The sequence below is a fragment of the Halichoeres trimaculatus genome, unplaced genomic scaffold (assembly GCF_033239565.1).
Source record: "Halichoeres trimaculatus isolate MK-OKI-2021-1 unplaced genomic scaffold, fHalTri1.1 fHalTri1_scaffold_8, whole genome shotgun sequence".
NCBI classification, from domain to species: domain Eukaryota; kingdom Metazoa; phylum Chordata; class Actinopteri; order Labriformes; family Labridae; genus Halichoeres; species Halichoeres trimaculatus.
Genome location: NW_027437186.1, coordinates 9997884 through 10019928, shown reverse-complemented (window position 1 = coordinate 10019928; position 22045 = coordinate 9997884). Strand labels below are relative to the sequence as shown.

Here is a 22045-nt window from a genome sequence, read left to right as displayed (position 1 = left end):
AGGATTTTTTTTTCAGTGCATCAGTACAATCCCTACAAACATTGGTGTTCTGTCCAAAAATATTGGATCATTGCCATAAAATGTCGACCAATCAGAATCAGTCATTTAACACAGCTGTGATGCTAACCCTTTATATCTATCGGCCAGTTACAACAGGATTATTTTGCATTTTATTTTGAAGTAAGATGGTGAAATTGTTTCCACTTTAATCTCTCAGCAGATCATCAGACCAGTGTAGCTTAAAAGTTGTCCAAGCTCTGTTCAGATTGACCAAAATTACGTATAATGCTACTAAAGAAGACAAGTTTCCCATTTATTTTGAAGTTTTAGTAAAAAAAAATCTTAGAATAGATGAAAATGATTATAATGATTAGTCTGTACCACCAACGCTGAAAGCTAACGCAAGCCAATGAAAACATATTCTATGAAAAGAGAATTGAATTGTGTAATTAATTGTCTAAAGTAATTCTGAAAGTTGAGCCATGAACCAAATTATTTCTAAGCACTACAGAAGATGGCATTGCTGAGATTTTCTCATTTTTAGAAACGAGGATAATAACTTTATTTTTTTTTAACCCATGGTAAAGTAATTTAGAATTGCATATGATCTCAGATTTTTTTGTAAATCAGTTTTAAAAGGATGATGCAAACAATGTGTCTATAACCTGATTGAATTCACATTATACATCAGGTGTAAAGTCATCTAGTGCAAAAAAAACACATCAACAGTCTGATGACATGAAAGAACAAATAGATTTTGCTCAAAGATTGACCTCTAGCTGTTTTAATTTGATTTAGTTTGGTTTAGATTTCCATTTAATTAAATTGAGATTACTTCATTTAAAGACTTTTGGACATGTTACAAACAATTCAGGCCTCATTTCTGCTTGCGATTTTTATCGATTCGACTTTTGTCTGGACTCACCTAGTGAACATTGCTGTTAATAACACCAAACAGTTTATCTTGATTTTTTGTTGCTTGAATTAAGAAAGTTTGATAAATCTCTTTTGTTTGTGGGAGACACATTAGATTCTCATCAGGTTGGATGACGCTGTGAACCACAGAGGAGCCTTTGTCCTGTAGAGGAAGAGCAAATCCACACACACACACACACACACACACACACACACACACACACACACACACACACACACACACATACACGAAAACCTCCAGACTAATTGGGTCTGAAATCAAACTCTCCCTCTGTGGACCTCCTGCACAGTGACGAAGTCGTGCAGGGACAGAGCGATGGTTTTATATTTAGAAGAGGGAGATCAGAGTTGGACGTCAGTGAGGGTTAGAGTTAGGACAGTGATGAGACCTCAGACTGATGGGGACAGACAGGAAAAAAAACAAGAGTCACAAAAATACTAAGAGCAGAGACTTACACATAGATTAAAGAATGTAAGCACAATGTACAACGTCAGAGCTAAGAGATCAGACAGAAACTAAACCTTAATGACATAGACTCTGTATCTCTAATCACCATCTAATCAGGTTAGTTTGAAATCATTATTAAATCTCTCTTATCAATAGGAATGAATTCTGAATAATGTTAGTATATGCTTTAAAATCCACAAACAGGAACATATTACTTATCTCCTTCTTCCACGTGTTCTTTGAAATATTAGCCCTCTGATGAATCCATGCTATCTTCTGATCATCTGATTTGATAAAAAGAAGTTCTGCTGTGAAATTTCTTTCACATGTTTAACAACAAAATCATCAAAGGGTTTGAAACAGAAAAGTCCCTTGCTTCAATCAGTTTTATAAAGGCATGAAATGATATAATTTGTCTTAGTCAGATACATTTTTTACATTTCAAGAAAAAGATAATGTCGGATTCTTTCACTAGCATAGCTTTGAAATATAGATCCTAATCTTACCCCTGCATTCTGTGAAATAAAGCTTCAATCAAAAGCTGGTTAACTAGAAAAGTCAAAGTGTGAAATACTTTTGTTGTAGCACCAGTCTAGAAATCTCTACCAATAATTATTCCTGTAAAGCTCCTCTTTCTGAAATTGTGAATTTACTTTTAACAATTTGTCATGAACAAATAGTTAGTGGTGAGCATTAGGTTATCTTGTGCTAAGTTGTGACATTGATGCTAATTTTAGCTTGCTAAAAGTAGCTTTATAACAAACTAAACTTACTGAATGCACTCTTTTGAGTGTCTGTGACTATAGTCCCTGAAAAAGACATAATTTCAGGGGCCGTTTGCACTCACAACAGTTTTAGGGTGAAACGCAGAAGTTTGTCGCGTTTCAGCCTCGTGTTTACATGGAAATTGGGTTTCAGCCGACCTAAAATGCAAACTTTTGAAAACGGCTTCCAGAGTGGGTTTTTTTCTGAAACGCTGCTGACACCGTTGCCGTGTAAACAGTAAGCCGGCGTTTTCAGTGGAAACGCTGACCTCACACTCCGCCTCGTGTGAGTGCATCCAACAGTACAACAGTATCGTTGTTATGATTGAGAACTACCGTGCTTGTGCTTCTCAATCTGCTGAATCTGCTGACTGTCTTCATTCAAAATGTGCATCTGTTGCTCCACTTCTGCTCTTAGTATTCACCAGAACACCAGATGATCAACTCAACTCTACTTCGGTGGAGATCTTCCAAAAGCTGCTTCTGGACAAGGCATTTATAGCACCACCTGCAGGCCTGGCATGCTTACTACAGCGTTTTCAGTCCCTCTGCGTTTCCGTGTAAAAGCAGATTTTTTCACTGCGTTTTAGCATTTTCAGATGAAATGTTGTCGTGTAAATGGGGCCTCAGATTGCCATTGTAGCCTTTCAAGCTTTTCGAAAGAAAAGTCTAAACTAAAATCTGAGACCAAAAACTCATCAGGACAGTGATAAGTGAGACATATATCAACTGAATGGCAGATGATTTTTTCAGACTTCTCGTCACCGTGCTACGTCTGAAATCAGAGGTGTCGCCCTCTGCTGGACATGGGGGAAGAATGCAAGTTTGAAGCACTTCAGCTTCAGTATGAAACTTTGGTGCCAGGTCATTGTCTTATAAACTGGGTACATTTTTCTTCTTTGGGATTTTGCTACCTTTTTGACAAAGCCAGGATCGTTGTTCTACTTTTTCTTCGACTCTGTGCTAAGCTAAGCTAACCGCTTGCTAGATGTTTCCTGCTATTAGCTGTACCGAGGTGGGAGTGCTACTGAATTTCTTTTCAAATCTCCATCAGTCAAGTGAAAACAAAGACCACGTGTTTGAAGTAAACCATTATCGAGAGACAAGACCTAGCTAACCCACATTGCTAACTGTGAAGCTAACAGAGACCAACACAGTTGTGACCTTTTGTCCTGTTCAGTCATTCACAGGGGATGACACAGATGAATGGAAGTGAATGACCTGCAGAAGGAGTCTCATTTAACAGTGCTTGACCTGTTTTAGTTCAACACTAACTCAAGCATTAAACCTAGTTTGTGTTTGTGTTTGCAAACACGTCACTGAACAAAGACCAGAAAACTGACATGTCAGAAAATACAGAGAAAATAGAGGAGCTTCTTGCTACTGGGCTGAATTACTCTCTTCATCTTTTTTTTTTAGCTTTTATCACTGACCCCTGGTGAAAACACAAACAAATGTAGTGTCTGCTGCTTGAATGACAAAGAATAAGATAGTAGGGACGTGTTGTGTGGGGTGAAACAAAGTCACATGTGCAGAAATTACTGCAGGCTGTGTGAGTGTGAGTAGTGTCTTCAGTGTGGTGGGCTGTGCCACAGATGTGATTTAAAATTAGCTCATAGATTGTTTGTGTGCTTGTGAAACTGACTTGGACTCATTGTGCTCCTCTGTGACTGTGAAACTTCATAATCAGACTCAAATCTGCTGGCAGTTAGAGGTGTGAAGAAGCTCTTCAGTATGATTGTAAACACACTGAGAATAGAAAAAAAAAACTCTGTTTGTTCGTGTTTTCTTTTGTTTGTTTGGTTGACTTGTTTGTTTCAGATTCCAGACTTGCATGTTCCATTATTTAGCTCATTAACTGTGGGACGTGAAAAACAATGCAGTTAAAATTTGTTGCTTGAAGAGAATTTTTGGAGCTCCATGTGGTTGTTTATTACAGCTTCAACAAGAAATACTGTCAAAAGTACAAAATAAACTTTAGTTCAGTCGTCACAGGAAGTGCAGCAGCTTATTTTTGCTTTCTTTAGTGAATTCACTAGATATGTTTTAAACAATATAACCATCACTAGGCACATACTTCCAAATGTCCTTTTGACTGGGCTGACACTTGAGGATTCAAGTGACCTAGGGAGTCAGGTTCGGGGGTCTCAGGATCCCACCTCTACTTTTTGCAGATGATGAGGTCCTGTTGGCCTCATCGAACACTGACACCAGAAATGCCGAGGGACTGAAGACGCTGTAGTAAGCATGCCAAGCCTGTAGGTGGTGCTATAACTGTCTTGTTCAGAAGCAGCTTCGGGGAGATCTCCACCCAAGTAGAGTTGAGCTGATCATCTGGTGTATTGGGGAATACTAAGTTCAAAAGTGGAGCAACAGATGCACATTTTGTATGAAGACAGTCAGCAGATATAGCACATTGAGCAGCACAAGCACAACACTGTAGTTTGTGAGGACTATAACAACTGTACTGTCGTCCTGTTGTATGCACTCACGTGAGGCAGAGTGTGACGTCAGCGTTTCCACTGAAAACGCCAGCTCACTGTTTACACGGCAACGGTGTCAGCAGCGTTTCAGAGAAATCCCACTCTGGAGGCCGTTTTCAAAAGTTTGCGTTTTAGGTCGGCTGAAATGCCGTTTTCTTGTAAACGCGAGGCTGAAACGCGACAAAACTTTTGTGTTTCACCCTAAAACTGTTGTCGTGTAAACGGCCCCTAAGTCTGAGGCCATGGTTCTCAGCAGTAAAAGGGTGGATTGCTTACCTCAGGTTGAGAGAGAGTCTTTGCCCCAAGTGGAGGAGTTCAAGTATCTCGGGGTCTTGTTCACGAGTGACGGGAAAATGAAGCGAGAGATTGACAGATGGATCGGGGCGGCGTCGGCAGTGATGCGGACGCTAAACTGGTCTGTTGTGGTGAAGAGAGAGTTGAGCCAGAAGGCAAGATTCTCTATTTACCGGTCAGTCTACGCTCTAACCCTCACCTACGGCCACAAGCTGTGGGTAGTGACCAAAAGAACAAGATTGCAGATACAAGAGGCTGAAATGAGTTTCCTCTGCAAGGTGTCAGGGCTCAGTCTTAGAGATAGGGTTCTTAGCTCGAACTTTCGGGAGAGGCTTGGAGTAGAGCTGCTGCTCTTGAAAGCATTTCAACCAAAAAAAGAAAAAGAAAAAGAAAAAATGGATTAAAGGTAATGGTGTGTTTGATCTTTACTTGGAAATTAGGGATTTAGGATTTCAACTGGATTGCCCCCGAGGTTGGAATTTCTTACTGGGACATCGACAGTTCCCCTTGTTTACAATCAAAGATGGCTGCCCTGGATGTAAACAATACTTAAGCTCCTGTAATATTCTGTTTGTATTAGCATTTCTGACTAGTATTTGTTGCATAGAAAGTGTTTGTATATAGCAATCTTGCTGTAATGGCAGGTTTTTCCGACTTGGCAACTGGAACGTATTCAACTCGGAGATGACGTCGTTCCACTCCTCAGTTCTGATGTATATGAAACACACTATAATTTAGGGCTCATTAAAACCAGTTATTTCCAGGGAGAGAACTCAGAAGTGTCATCAACCAGATTTTAAGTTTCACAAGTATGTAAACAAAGCTGTGCCAAGAGCCAAGTGTAATATTGAAAAAGACAAGCTTACCAAGATGATTGACCATTATATTTGTTCTCATTTCTTACAGCAACACAAACAGTCAGCGAACAACACTGCCCTCAGTGTTTGTTAATCTTCCAAAGGCAGTCTGTAAAATCTCAAGTCTCTGGAAGCGTTGCCATAAATGTTTTTTTTTTGGTGTTGCAACCATCGTTAAGTGTGTGTGTGATAATAGGATAGATAGGAGTATTGCCGTGTTCAAAAACAATCTGAACTGTCTTTGTGTGTGTGGTTCCTCTGATTTTATAATTTGATAAGATCTAAAAGTCGTGTAGTCTGTGGCCAAACTCACCAAAGGATAGGCAGTAAACAGTGAAGGCGCCAAGTCAAAAGTTCCTGACAACAATACACGTAAATGATGATAGAGGAATTGATCATGTCTGCCAGTGTGGTGGAGGCCTAATCATAGCTAGGGTTACCTTTGATATATGTTGAAAGTTTCTAAGCAACTTTTTCCAAACTCTTCTTCTTTCTTGTGTTTTATTGGTCTAACTTAAAGTGTTGGTAACACTACCCTCAACATTTCCTGTGTTACTAAAACATTTGGTCCTTTATCTTCTAGAAAACTTGTAGAAATACAGATCCATATCTAATTTGTATCAGACACAGGGCGTTAGTGCGCCCCAAGCAGGCTCATCAGTCTGTGGATCTGAATGATGCTTTTGAAGATCAAAATGTAACCCTGAAGATGTCCTCTGGCTTTTAAATGAAATAGTACACTCAGTGATATATTTAGAGCTCTGTGGACACCGCAGGCCAAACAGAGCATTTAGGTCTTTGTATTTTCTTTATGTCTCTGATAAAAAGGTGAGGATGGCAGAGACAGGTAGGCTCGTCTGCTCACTCCCTGCTGAGCTGCAGTTGACTTTGATCCTCTCCTGACCAGACCTCTGACAGTGAGCTCAGACTCTGAAGATATTCTCATGGTGCTATCTCCATGCTAATGCTCAGCCTTCCCTCTGTGCTGTTGTTGTTCAGGCTGAGGCTTCCTGTTGATGTTGTTGTTGTTGTTGCTCTCCCAGTTCTCGTCAGGTTAAGGAGGAAGTCTGAGGCTGTAAACTGGATGTTTTTATTTCACACCTCTGTCTCGCTCTCTATCACACCTTGTCTTCCTGCAGCCGCGGCTCCTCTGCAGCGTCTGCAGCAGCTCAGGAAACACTCTTGATGTGTGAGGAAGAGATCCTCTGAGTATGAGAGTATAACTTAAGAAGTAACGAACAGATCTTCAAAATTTTTTAGGAAATGTTCAAAATGGGATAAGGAAGAAGTGATTAAATTTTGGAGGTGATCCGGGATTTTTTGTAAAGAGTCTTTATCATTATGCGATAGGGCTGTTTTCACTATTTCTGTATATTACTCCACAATAAATTGTTTGGACTGCTTCGAAAGAAATACAAGATAAGGGCTGTGTCCGAAATCACTCCCTATTCACTATATAGTAAATTAGTCATTTTGTAGTCCTATCTGAAATCTGAGTGAGCATGGTCATTCACTATATAGTCCACTCAATGTATCCCACAATGCATTTTGAAAAGTAGTGTATTAGCGATGCTCACTATATGAGCAATATATACCATAATGCATTGTGGTTCAAACAGAAAGAAAGGCTGATTACATGATAAATAATTACTGAAAACGTGAAAAAAAACACATCAAAAACTGTCAGAGAATAACACTTAGCTCTCTGTTTAACTTTGGATGAGCCTGTCTCACAACTTCGAGCAGAGAAACAAACAACACAGACTTTAGGTGATGCATTCAGTGGCCATTGTAATTCTCAAACACATCATAAGTTGCTGCGGAAATATACGTTTTATTTATTTAAAAAGATAACATGTAATAAATGTTTTTTATTAAATTTGGCTGTTGCGGAAAATATGCCAAGTATAACATTGTTGTCACTGAAATAGATACCGTTTTGCAGTGTTTCAGAAAAATGATAACTCAACATTCCCAGCCGTCTGAGAGTGACACAAGAGTAGTTACGTCACTGTCAGCGGCTGGCCAGTGAGTGAGTTGTGTCTGAAATGTTGTTTTAATTTAGCTGATTGAGTGGACTATATAGTCCACTACATCTAATTCACCATATAGTGAGTAGTGAGTAGGGGATGAGTGAATGATTTGGGACACAACCAAGGTCACCATAATTTCTGACAGATGTAAAAGTACGATCCAGATCCTGGCAATATTCAGGATACTAAGATCCAGAATATGAAATATGTACTGGGTCATCATAATTTTCAACACTGTCAGGTAAAAAATTATGGTACAAATCTGCAACTAACACCAAAATGTAGCAGACAGTCTGCTGAAAGGGAGTATAACATTAAAGTAGGACTAAAGTGTTGGTGACAATCACAATATGCTTGGTGGAGGTCTGTGCTCTCTGAGTGCTTTTATAGTTTGGCATGCTGTTTTAATTCTTTCAGCCAATGAGTTTGCATCATCAGAAAAACATGACATCACTCAAGAAATTCAGGTTTTCTGGTTTTTGTGACCACATACACTCAGGCTCAGCTAAACCCATCACCAGCTTCAGAAACCAGATCATAGGATCATAATCTTGTGACATTGCATTGGCTTCTAGTTGATTCTAACATTATGTCAGCCAACCTCTGAATGGATAACAAGCTTAACCTAAAAACCAGTAGTTTCCTGCTTACGCTTTTTAATGGTTATTTAATTAAATTTCATACGAAGCTTTTTTTTCTAGAGGAACTCAAACATAACATTTAAGTCCAGTTTATTAAAAGCTCTATTCCCACAAGTGACACCAGGTCCAGTTTCCCGCTTAGTGTCCTGCCCTGCTAAAGTGTAGTGCCAGTGAATGCCAACTGCAACACACTCATGCACACACACACATGCACACAGCCTCACCCACACGCATTCATCCACCAACCCGCGTTGGCTTTCTCATTTGTGGAGACGAGGTTGTCTTACTCAAACTCACACTCTCTTCCAAGGCAAACAATGCCTACTCAAACTCATTCCTACACACACACACACACACACACACACACACACACACACACACACACACACACACACACACACACACACACGCACACCTATTACAGTGTGTAAGACAATCCCCTTGAGAAACAGAGTTTTTTTTTTGTGCCAAAAGCTTCAGGAGGGAAATCACGTTAAGTGGTGTGTGAAACTGCCGTAGAAAAGTAGATAAACTGAGAGTAGCTAAGATTTCCTATTATGCTCTGTGTGGGTGTGGATGTAAAGGCTCGACATCAGAGGCAGGGCTGTCCCACCGAGGGGCCACTTCTCGGTAAATAAAAGGAATTTGTCACTCAAGCTCCTAAACTATTAAATCTCCTCTAACACGCTCCAATCAGCAGCCTCTAATGTTCCCCGGCTGATTTCACACCTCTCTGAGGACCAAAAACTATCTGGTTCCCAACCCTGACCCTGTGTGCGTCCCAGTCTGTGGGTGAGTGTGTGTCGTACTGTATATGTGCTGATGGGGGTCTGTATGCCTCCACCCTCTCTTGTCATACTGGTAGTGTTTTGGCTGGTGGCTCTGAAAGCCTTTTGAAGTGTCTGATGTTATCTGGGTGTCAGCTGTGGTGAGGATGGTCAAGGTGGGAGAACAACACACACACACACACACACACACACACACACACACACACACACACAACCTGTGCCTGTGTGGACAACTGGGGTCATTAAATGAAGTCATATGTTGTGTTTTCCCTTTGTTTGATGTGTGTGTCCTTGCACTCACACTTCCTTCTCTCTTGCATACAATACTGAGACTGACGGGCTCTCAGCGTGTGTCTGGGAAACTGCTTTTATTTTTGTCCAACCACTACATGTTAATAAAACAAAAAGCATTCACACCTGCAGAAATATTTAAGGAAGTTAATCCAGTATTTTTAAACTTTTCACTCATTTTGTCTTTTTCCGGGTTTTTACCAATCATTGGTACAAGAGGCTCACTTCTTTCACAAACAGCTTTAACACAAAGCAACTACATCCCATTTAAAAAATTCCTGTCTTGATCAGTTGGTGGACTTGTTTAGCTTGTTGAAAGAGATCTGATTCTGGTTAAAAGTACTTTCTTTTTTCAATGCAGTCTGGTGTGTTTGAAAAGTCATTACAACATCTGTTCCTGGTTTTAAAAATCCTCTTACTTTAGACTTTGATCGGGTGTATTTACCATTAAAGGTCAAGGTGCAGCCATAACAGTCTGTTTCCCTGCTGTTAACCCCAAATAATTTTGTCCTCATTGGTAATACTTATACCTCAAGTGATAAAAAAAGAGAGATCCCAGGTTAAAGCGGCTGTGAGGAGTTTGAAAGTGATCTTGAGAGAGTCTCACTCCTAGATATATGCCTGACTGTAATCTACAATTTAAAATGACATTATCAGAGCCAATATTACTGGTTACAGGTAGCTTCTTAACTTCCAGGTCGGGTCAACCAGGACTGGATTGATTTAAGGCACCTTTAGGTCTCTATGACAACACCACGCCAGCTGACGAAGTTTAGTTGTGAGAAGAGATACAACACAGAGATCTGTGTTTTTCTCTACTAAAAAAAATTCTGTGATTAATTTTGTAGTGATGGTGGACACAGGGGCCGAACTTACGGACAGAAAAAGGACAGAAGAGCAGAAGAAAGATAAACGGGAGAGAGATTCAGCCTGAGCTAAAGGCTAATTAGCCTTAGCATTGGTTTATTCAATCTTAAGAGTCTATCAATAAAAGGAAAAGTGAGGTTATGTTAGCTTTGCTTGAAGGGTTACTGGCAAGACACAGCTTAAGTTACACAGCTGGCTGTCAAACTACTTACAAACTGACAGTGTGGAGCACCGGGATGTCACATTTCAAACTGTACATCTGCGTAACTGTACTGATAAATGCTTTACCTCAGGGCATTGAATCCAGTAAAAAGCTGTCTTGAACAAAGTTTTTTTTTTTTGATCCGATCAAACAAACGCCTCGCTTAAAGTAATTTACGACAGTTTGCTAAGACTCCAGGCCACAAGGTGGCAACAAAGTGCAATTAAAACAGATCCTCCTCATAGCATCTTAAAGGAAAGTAACACTCTCCTATGAGAGGAAAGACACTTCTTACTGCACGTGTTTGTGCTTGTTGGTGTGTCGTGTAGAGTAGTTTGAATCACACACTCTCTGATGATGGTTGGTTACATGAGTTATAGTTCTGTTTCCCAGAAGAGCATCCCAGCCCAGAGATGACACACATTTCTTCACAAACACACACATACAAACACACACTAAGTTTAGAACGATCTCACCACACTTCATCCTTAAAATGATACAGCTCCAGGAGAAACGGGGTCACAGGGGGAAGTGTTTTTGGTGATTCCCTGTTGGCAAAAAATTCAGAGTGACAAAACTGAGCAGCTAGCTTGTTGCCCCCCCACCACACACCGTCACTTCTACCTTGAGCAGGTAGACTCATTGCCCCAACACACTCAGTTATGACTCAACACAACAATGGTTTTCATAACACTCTCTCTTAGGAGATATAATCATAACATGTCTATCAAAGTTGAAAAAGTGAAAATTAACTTTTCTTTGGATCCAAACAGAAAGTTGATTGTAGTTCAAATAAAAAGATACGTAAACTTGAACCCCCAAGAGTAAACACTGAACACACCAAGTAACATCAACATTAATCATTAGCAAAAAGAAGAATAAGCGCCTCCGTCTAAGTCTGAATAACAAGATTAATCTAAGATGATTTATAACATGGCAAGGGAGACACTCATCTTCATGACATTGGTTTATTTCTGAAATATTTACTAGTATTTGCAGTCAGGGGGGGCTTATTTCATCGATTGGGATTAGCTTAAGTTGCTAATGTGTGACTGTTTAAAGACAATAAAATGATACATTTTAAAATCTATATGAAACACAAACCATCTCACAGAGTATTACAGCAACAACACCAGGTCAGTGATAAACTGAAAGTCTTCAAAACACTAACATTAGCAGTTAGCTGTTAGCTATACACCAAAAGTTTATGACTGGAAAATTTTCTGTTGTGGTTTAACATCATATTTATAGCTCATTATGTACGACAGCAGAGTGCCACCGCAGCTAATTATAGCATTCATCTAGTTCAAGGCTAACATTGCCCTTAGCCTTTCCTACTGTATCATGTAACACTATCAAATCCTGTTAGCTCTGAAGTGGATGGATGCTAATGTGCTGCAAAGACTGAAATGGAAGAACACGTCTATGGCCTAATTTCAAGTAAAATGATAGTATAACATCAGAGTTAAAAATCCTCTGTGTTCATATTTTCCATGTATATGTCTTTAAGATGCAACATTTCAATACTTGATTTCATTCCTTTTGTTTTGTAGCATCTTATTTATGCTCACTTCAGGCCTTTGCTAACTGTGTGATTATAGTGAATCTCAGTTTAATGAAAAACTACTTTTGACTTTTGACTACTTTTCACTCTTCATTTTTCTCCCGTGTTTTACCACTGACCTCTTACCTCATTTTGAGCTTGAGCAGACCTTAAGTCCCAGGTCAGAGGTCATGTGATCCTCAGAGTTCAGCCTCAGACTAAAGGTTGAAGTTGGGCAGAAGTTCAAAAAGTGCTCAGTTGACACAGTCACCTCCTGACCTGTCCTCTGTGATGGAAGCTGTGTGGGTATAATAAGGGTGAGGGCGAGGACACCAACACCTGCATCACAGGATGTTTGGTATTTGTACAGAGACTGTTATTGCGCTTAAGAGATTCTTGTTTTTATTTATTCATACTACATGTCTGCTCTGCTTTTTATTTGACTTTAATTTAACACACGGTAAAAAGTCTCACTCTATGCTCTCTTCTGTCCTCAGGTGTGTCAGGTGTGTCCGTGTGTCCTCCAGCAGCCCTGGATTCAGGCGTGGGTCTCCTCTGTCGGCTGTTTGAACTGTGGGGGCAGGTTCCAGCTGGGGTCCTCGCTCTGACAGAGTGGCTGCTGGGAGAGGAAGGGGGCGGTGAAGAGGCAGAGGAAGTGTCCAGTCTGGTGAGAATCTTTCTCTAGCTTTCTCTGTGACCTCGGTGAAGATACAAACTAACAGCTCACAGTGTTACACTCAGCTCTGAGAACATCACAAACAGTTCAAACTGGGAGAGACATAAACAAGAGATAATTCAGCCACAAATATTTTTATTTGTGCTTCAGGGGCTGTGGAGATGTAACAGAATGTGTACATGTCTGAAGGTGGTGTGTGTGTTTGCACATATTTCCTTAACGTGTGTATCTTTACTCCTGTGCATGCCACCAGGACGAGGACTTCCTGTTCGAGAAGGGTGACTTAAACCTCTGGGCAGAACCAGTCCAGTGGGTGAAGCTACTCCACAGACACCTGGACTCTCTCATCCTGGTTTTGAAGAAGAGCCAGGCCCCTTATTTCACCGATCCAGACCAGCTCCACCAAATCCACACACTGACGACTCAGGCAGAAGCCCAGGCAGGGAGCTCCAAGCAGGCCCTGGACGCGCTCCCTGCGCTGCCTCAGTACTCCTGCACCATGGAGCATGCCCGGCTGCTGCTGCAGCACCAGAGGGCCACACTGGTTCTGGATCTGCTCACGACACTGAAGTAGCATGTTTTTATTTTAGTAATAGTTGCTTAGGAGGGACCACGGTTTTTGTAACCATTGTTTTTAAGAAACTTGCAAAATTTGCTGTTTTACAAATAAAAACGGTTTTAGTTCAGTGAAGGACGAGCTGGAAGATTTCTACAGCCCGCAGCGAGGAACAGGCTGTAATGGCTGCAGTGTAATTTGTTCACTAAAAATAATTTACTTTACTTAGAGGCTCAGATTGATTTTAAATGTCTGACAACACTACAGATTGAGTGCCTAAAGAAACAGTCCGCATGTTAAATGAAGATGAATTATTCATCTGAAACAGTAACAGCTTTTTTACCCTCTAGCCTCCTTAACCTCAAACTGACCTTGAGCGTGGTTGCATCATGTGGTGGTGTGACTTCAGTGTTAAGAAAAGGGTCTTTCAGGTCCAACACATTATTTTTGTTACAGACTATAATTAAGGCAGCAACTTTGTTTACTCAGTGAAGTAAAATGACTTTTTTTTGTCAATAAAGTCTTGTGGCTTTGTAGAGAGTGATGTAATGGTTGTTTCTGGTTTCGAGAAATCATCTCACTCTTGAATTTAAAAAAAAAGGTAATTTACCGTAACGTTCTCCTCTGTCATGTTGTCACACTTTGAATCAAAATCTGAGCCTGAGTGTAGAAATAACAACTTCCAAGAATGTGCTTTAATTTGTCGAGGATATCATTGCTGTAGCTTTGTGCACCATCAAGTAGCTAAGACAAACAAATCTGGTTTAAAATGAGCAAAAATTAACATAAGTCTTAATATATCTCTGAGTAGGAAATGATGAGAAAAACAAACAGCTTAACAAACAGGGGACCACAGACTGGCTCTGTAGCTGAGTCCCCCTGATGTTATATGAAGGGAATTGAGGAAACATCAGGATTTTTTACTCTATATTTGTCTTTTGGATTATTAAATGTGTTTTTAATTTCTATGATAACTCTGTTTATTCCTTTTTTCACAAACATTACATCTGAAATGAGCTTCTTTTTGCTCCAATGTCTGCCCACTCCCAAAATGAAGGTCTTAATTTTGACCATGTCTCTTCTTTTGATCGTGACTGTGAGTAGAAATCTGTCGTCTGTCTTCAATAACAACCCAGTCATTAAGAGTAATTCAAGCAACACTTGATTCTCTGTTCTCTTATCAGTCCGAATGTGTCACACGACAAACTCTTACAGCGCCACGACTGAATCCCCGTTTCATTCTGCTCCCTGAACGTCTCGCAGGGATTTAAAGTCTGAACAAACAACTCAGGGCCTAAAGCTTCAAGTCCAACTTCAATGAAGTGATTGTGCAGCGAGACGAGCTTTATGACTGCTGCACGGGATTCTGAATGCAAGTGTTTCTCTGACACGTCACCAAAGTTGTATTTCAGTGTAAGCTCTGACTCCCACTGTATGTTTATATGAGGTGTGATTTTCCTGTGATATTTAATTTACTGCACGATTCTTCCCATTGGACTATGTTTTATGCTTCCCTCTACTTTTCCTGCTTATGTAATTAGGAGGACGGCACAATGGACTACTGTCCTCCTGTGTATGTGTGTGTGTGTGTGTGTGTGTGAAGACCAGCTCTACCCTCCCGGTAGCCATGTTCCCTGTTACAGTAAAACTGACGTAATGTTTTGGAACAGCTCGACATCCCCCAATAAAAAAACGGAGCCGCTGTGATGGGCAAGCGGTTTCTGTGGACGAGAACATGTTCGAGGGATTTCTCAGGAGCCTGGCCGTGTCTGTCCTTCACATTAAACTATTTATCTCAGCTCATGGAGCACAAATAGTCCCGGGGCAGCCCTCAGACTAATTTTAGGGTTGGTTGTAGTAGATTCCAGCCTCTTATGTCACTTGTTTTTCGCCCGTTGCTATTTTTCCTTTTTTTCTTCTTCTTCCAACCAAACTATTCTGTACTTAAGAGAATCATGTCACAGAAAGAAAAATCACTCTTATAACCTCTCTTTCAATTATGATCCTTTATGGAAAAGACTTAATGGTTACCAGTGTCGCACAAACCTTCAATTTGAAGTGATATGTGTTGCCCAGAGTTTTTACACCCTCCTGACCAAAATATCTGCCTGCACAGCCTGGATACAGAGTCCCGTCCTGAGCTGCTGCCAGCGCTGCGAGCTTTCCACTGTGGGTTTTTAAAACCTGACACAGCTCCAGCAGCACAGTGGAGCACTTCTGACATTTTCATGTGAACATTTTGCCATCCTGGAGAGCTTACATCATGCTGAGACAGGGCAGCTTAGCTGCAACCACACTGCTCTCTAAGACTGCAAAACATCCCAAAACATGGAGGCTTCTGGGTGAAAACAAGAAACAAACATGGCAATGACATTATGTGAGCTAAGCTTGTCTGTATTTGAGCAGGATCACTTCAAGAATCTCTTATACAAAATCTTTTTTGTGAAGTAGCATATGAAATATATTTTTTGTGTACTTCAGGTATTCTGCCACTTTAAAATAAACTTTTATGAGTAAAAGGGGGTAAAGTGATATATTCTCTCTGCCAGTAAATGTAAAAAAAAAAAAAAAAAGAAAAAAAGATACACAGGGTTGTTTTTAAAAACAAAAAAAGTTGACAGTGCTTCAAAAAGTTGCTCTAAAAGTGTGCAGTAGTAAACGGTGAGACACAGAAACACTTTGGCAACAGTATATTTTTGTGTAAACACAGAACTTAGTCATAGACAACCTCCTTTCATTACATTTTTTCATGTGTTTTTTGCATGTTTGTAGTTTTATCTTGCTCCAGCTCTGTCCAGCAGGGGGCGCGTCCACCTCCCCCTATCAGTTCCCTTTCTCTCCTCTTGGGGGCAATGGTGCTCTGTTACAGCGCTGGAAAACCACATTCCTGCAGTCAGGAAAAACAAGTCAGGGGAGAAGTTTAGAGGAGAGCTGCAGAAAGATTTAGAGTTAACTCTTCACACTGACTCGTGTTTCGTGGACTGGTTTGAAATCTACATGTTAAAGTTTGCTTTAAAGCACAAAAACAAAAGTAGGTCATTAAGTCTCTGTGTGCAGTGAGCTGCTGTTACTCTGTGGATTATGCAACCAGTGGATGCTAAAAATTGTTGTGCACTCTGCCTGGACTCCTCTGCGCTCATACTTGTGGTCTCACCCCGTCCACAGGGAGAGGGGGGAGGGAAGGGGAGGCAGAGTTTCCTTCCATTACCAATACATGTGTCAGCTCCCAAACTCTGCTGAGGGTGGCCTGTCACCGGACGGTCGCAGATTTTGAACCCTCGAGACTTTTATTGAAGATTTAAGGTGTGAAAATAATCTTTTATTCTCTGTTGGAAGTCCCTCATGGAGCTTCTGAGCAAACTAACTGCATTACGATGTGTGAGAGGCAGCTTTCAAGCTGGTTGATATTTCCACATTCTTTCTCAGCGAGAGTCAGCCTCAAAAAGCAAAACCAACTTCCACAAAATTGGTTGTGATTAAAAGAAAAAAAGTTTTGGAGGGGTGAGGAGGAGTGAGGTGGAAAGGGGGGTGGCTGGGTTTGGATTTCAAGGCGTGGTTTTGAAGAATAGGCGGCCAACCGGTGAATGGAAGTTTTCCCTGGGAGGAGGGAGGAGCCGGCTCCTCGCAAAAGTTTGCACCGACTTCAGCTCGCCCCTCCCCGGCCGCCTCTGCGCATTTATACGCAGGCAAAGAAGCAGCGGCGCACAGTGAAGCACTCTGGTTCAGCGCTTCTCGAGGGGAGGAAATATAGCCACCAACAACCCAACAATACAAACCTAACCCCCCTTTTTCCTTCTACTTCTTCCACGGGCTTAAGCTGCACGATAACTTTTAAAGCAACTTTTCCACAACCAAAACCAGTCGTGGCACTAATTACCGCTCGTCGCATACAAGGATCCGACTCGGTCCTCTATGAAAGAGGGAGTGCGGCAGCAAACTTGGGGGAAAGAGATGTCTACGACGGTTTTGTCCGCTTTCTACGACATGGACATGCTTTACAAGGTAAATATCTGCTCGTTGGTTGAGTTTCTCTGTTTGCATTGAGACTGAATTTTGATTAGTGGCGTTAACTTCAGCGCAGCTTAAGTTCACATGCAACAAGTTGCTGTACTGCATAAGTTTCCTTGAACGCACCATGTGTTTCATATAGTCAGCCTGTGCTCACTCGTGTCTTCTCTCTTTCACAGCAGGATAAAAGCATGAACATGAACGCGCTCCACATCAACAGCCTGTTGGATAAGAAAGCAGTGGGAGCTCCGGTCACCACTCCGGGCTCTGGCGCCTTCACGCCAGGATTTTTCCGCAGAAACTCAACCAGCAACTTGGAGGCGATGAACAACGGCAACAAATACTCCGTGGGCTCCTACGGGAGTCTCAAAGAGAACACACCGAGCAGCACCAGCAGTGCCACGGCCCTAATGAACAAGGAGAACAAGTTCCGCGACCGCGCGTACAGCGAGAGCGGAGAGCGGGGCGTGCTGCAGCAGAAGCCCGGCTCTCAGATCAACTCCACCCGCTACAAGACCGAGCTGTGTCGGCCCTTCGAGGAGAACGGCTCGTGCAAGTACGGGGAGAAGTGTCAGTTTGCTCACGGCTACCACGAGCTCAGGAGCTTGTCCCGCCACCCCAAGTACAAAACAGAGCCGTGTCGCACTTTCCACACCATCGGCTTCTGCCCCTACGGCCCCCGCTGTCACTTTATCCACAACGCCGACGAGCGCCGGCCCGCTCCAGCCGCCAACGCCAACATGCAGGAGCCCCGGTCAGCCCGCGAGCTGTGCGGCTACAGGGACGTCCTGCCCCTGCAGCAGCTCGGATTCACCCAGCGAGACAGACCAAAGCTCCACCACAGCCTCAGCTTCTCTGGCTTCTCCACCCACCACGGGCTCGAGTCTCCCCTGCTCGATAGCCCCACGTCCCGGACCCCTCCTCCGCCCACCACCGCATCTTCCTGCACCTCGACCTCCAGCTTCTACGAGGAGGTTCTTTCCCCCAACTCCATGTCCGGCATCAACAGTGCCTTCTCCTTCCCTGGACAGGACCTTAAAGCCTTACTGGCTCCTTTGGCTGTGCACACCCCCAGCTACACCAACAACCACTCCACCGGAGCCTACTACGGGAACGTGCCGGGCAGCGCGTGCCCGCCCTCCCCTCCCGCCTACAACATGAGCCACCTGCAGGCGCTGCGCCGCCTCAGCGAGTCTCCGGTGTTCGAGCCTCCTCCCAGCCCGCCAGACTCGCTCTCTGACCGGGAGAGCTATGCGAGCGGGTCCCTCAGCTCTTCCGGGAGCCTCAGTGGCTCCGAGTCCCCGAGTCTGGACGCTGGAAGACGGCTGCCTATCTTCAGCAGGCTGTCGATTTCTGATGACTGATTGAGTTTGTTTTCACTCGGGATTATGGACGTCTGGCAGGGTGGTAATGGACCCGAACCCCCAAGCCCTCTTTTCAGCAGAAACCACCCTGCCGAAGTGCCTTTTGAGCAAGACATTGAGTCCCTGGCAGCTCTGAGTGTGCTGACCCTGCTCTGACCTCCCTGGAGGGGGGCACGAGGAGAGAAACAGGGATCATAAAGCTTCAACAGTTTAAGTGTCCTTGACCTGGCATTAGTTCAGTATCTGTCTTTCTTTCTGTGTATTATACCTGTATTAAAGTTAGATAGCCAACAGAAGGCATTCCATCAGTGCCTTGCCCCAGGGCTCGCGGCAGCCCCCACCCCTCTGGTCCACACTGTTCCTGGGATTAGACGTGTGGCCAACATGACTTGACAAGAAAAGAGACTGTAAGCGGTTTTCAGATTTCCTCCATCCTGCCAAGAAAATGCCTTGATGACTCAAAGTAACATTTTTTCTTTATCAGTGTTTTTTTTTTTTTCCTTCTTCCATTCCAACATTATTCCTCCTCCAGCGCCACCCAGTGGTCCGTTCGGCTAGTGTAGTGTGTTGCTTGGTTAAAGCACTCTTGAGTTGGGTTTGTTCGGGGAAATCACTGCTGATGGTTGAATATCTATTTTTTTAGCTGTTTTTGAGTGATTGACATAGCTGTGCATAACTGGCTATGGACTATTTAACTTATTTATTATCTTGTGAAAAAAGTATAGGCTACATTGGTAATTTGTGTCCATACTGTATTTATCAAGTATGATGAAGCAATAGATCTATATTCTTTTATGTTTAAATTATGATCGCCATTATTAATCTGCATAAAGTGGAGTGTATGTTCTTTTCACAGTAATATATATATTTTGTTTTTTCTCCTTTTTTGTAACTTCACTTGGTTATTTTTATTGTAAATGAGTAAAAAAAAAATCTTAATTTAAGAGAACGTATGTGATATTTATTTCATTAATTTTGTTTCCTTGTTTACGTTTATTAAAAGAAAAGTTTGCGTGATTGCTGTTCGCTCGTGTGTCAGTGCTAAGAAGGCTTTTTTTTCTTGAGGATCCCTATTTAGTCTTTTTTTTTTTGTTAGAATGTATAAACGATGTGGTTGTACAGACCGTCCAAACTTCTTTCGTTAAGATCAGACGTCAGTGACAAAGAACCCAAGTCAATAAATTAACCAAAAAGTATTTTGTTTTCTGTGTTTGAACGAGGTCACACTGTGATTCCAGCCACGTGCTAAAGAATGTAGCATCCTTGTGCCCCAGTATTATTGTGTAGTGCCTATGGGGTTCACCATCTTGACATGCCTTAAAATTAACCAAATAAAGTATTTTTCCTAAATGGCATCTTTTATACACACGTTGAACTGAATGTAGAGTTGAATCTATTTTCAAAGGTTGTTACCACTCAGACACTCTGACAGAAACAGCCGTAACCTTTCTAAACCCCCATTCCTCTTATTTTCATTTCCTTTTGCTGTTCTTCTTTTTTTCATATTGAGATGTAGTGTGAGCGTTAGCTGAGAGGGAAGTGGATGAACACGTTTGGTTTGTACATAGTAGGTACAGGGGGAAGCGCACTATGTACTTTTGACTACTTTATCAGAAGTAAAGCTTTTTGAATGTAACAAAAAACGGACAAAAAGACAACGAGAGTTGTAATATTTTTGGGGGAGTCAGTTCACTACAAATCCAGTGTGAGACTGTTAACTTTGTACTGTACATTTTTTGTAGTTCTCCCAATAAAATCATTTTGAAAAAGTTTCAGACTGTTGCTTATTTTCTGTGTGAGCATGCTGTGTTTATGTGCTGGCACAATAATGGGAAACACAAAGTCCAAAACATGCCCTTGGGTGATATCAAGAAAAAAAAACTTATTTCATAATACCTCAAATGTCACCTGTGGCACAGTGACTGAAGATGCAACAGGTGAAACACCTGATCAGACACACACACATCTTCAGAAAGTTTCGTGGCTCTGTCCCTTATGCTGCCCACAGAAACACATCAAACGTCTCAGATCAGCTTCTGTCCCCTCTCTGCAGTGGAAAGCGTCTGCCGGCCGATGGACTGTGTAGCACAAAGCCCCAGCTGCCCTGTGACGCTGCTTAACTCAGCTCAGCTTCACTCCAGGCCCTCTGTGTGGTCCCTTACCCCACAAAACAGCCCCCTGATCCTTGGTTTACAGAAAAATTAGTGACCGGTTATTTTCCAGAGACCCGAGACTTCTCTCAAACAAAGGAGGGAGAGTGAAGTGGTATGTGGGCCCTCTGCTGTGTGAATCTGACCCTGAACGCACCACAGCGCACACTGATAGCCCTGAATGTAACCTTACATAATGTGTAATGTTCTGCTCTAAACATGGAGCGATGAGCGATACGTCTGCACCGTCTGAGGAATGAGGGCTGGAATTTTGAAATGGAAAATGTGTAGGAGCCCAGAACCAAGGGACCGGACCAGACTGAGAGTCTGGATCCATGCTACAGGAGAGATTGTGATCTTTAATAGACTTTGTGGTATGTTTCTCCCCACAAAACCGTGCTGTCCTGTGAAGAGCTGTCATTTAAAGTACATATAACGATACACACATATCTATGTAAACACATATAAAAATGAACCATAGCTAAAGAAACATTGAGACCATTCACTGAAGCATGTAATCAGTTTGTATTGCATGTTAAAGTCCTGTCTGCTTAGGATGAATGACTATTTTGAACCATGTTATTTTCAGTTGGATACAGGAGTCCAGTGGTTCCCAAATAAGGGGTCAGGACCCCGAGAAGAGCTACAAGATAAGGCTGAGGAGTCATGAGATAATTAGCATAACGGAAAAATTAGAATATCTTTGTATCCATGAAACATTAATCACATCATTGATGTAAAACTAAAAAAATAACAAGTGTGAAGTTGACATTTACTAATAATTAAATCTACTAATTTATTTCAGTCACTCTAAGAGTTTGACAACACTACACAAAGGATAACATCAGTGAATCAGCTTTCAGCTAAAGAGAAAGATGCATTGTTACTTGGAAAACCACACTCCTCAAAGCCACCAAACTCCATTCAAAAAAGTATGATTTCACCTCACAGGACACCTACTGTCTGCCTTGTATGTGTTTGTTTTTTAGATTGATCTTTAAACTCATATTGCATCAGATAAGATGTTAAAAAAACAGCAAAAACATCAGAGACACACTATTATACAAAAAGCTTCCTGAAATAGAGACAAAAGTAGACCGGTAATCCTTGTGTCCTGGGAGGTAAAATGACAGATTTTATCAAT

The 22045-nt window shown here is 41.9% G+C and overlaps 2 protein-coding genes across 2 annotated transcripts in view; both read left to right on the top strand.

Moving 5' to 3' along the window:
- thada (THADA armadillo repeat containing) overlaps nt 1-15940 on the top strand; it is a 124951-nt gene extending 109011 nt beyond the window's left edge. Inside the window, exons 37-38 of the mRNA XM_074675144.1 lie at nt 12645-12814; nt 13077-15940. Coding sequence (XP_074531245.1) covers nt 12645-12814; nt 13077-13397 — 491 coding nt within the window. The 3' untranslated portion in view covers nt 13398-15940. The remainder of the gene's footprint in view (nt 1-12644; nt 12815-13076) is intronic.
- A 1103-nt stretch (nt 15941-17043) lies between these two features.
- Nucleotides 17044-20486, top strand: zfp36l2 (zinc finger protein 36, C3H type-like 2). Its single transcript, XM_074675145.1, has 2 exons — nt 17044-17381; nt 17567-20486. The coding sequence occupies exons 1-2, from the start codon at nt 17292-17294 to the stop codon at nt 18749-18751; spliced, it is 1275 nt and encodes a 424-aa protein (XP_074531246.1). The 5' UTR covers nt 17044-17291; the 3' UTR covers nt 18752-20486.
- The last annotated feature ends 1559 nt before the right edge of the window (nt 20487-22045 follow it).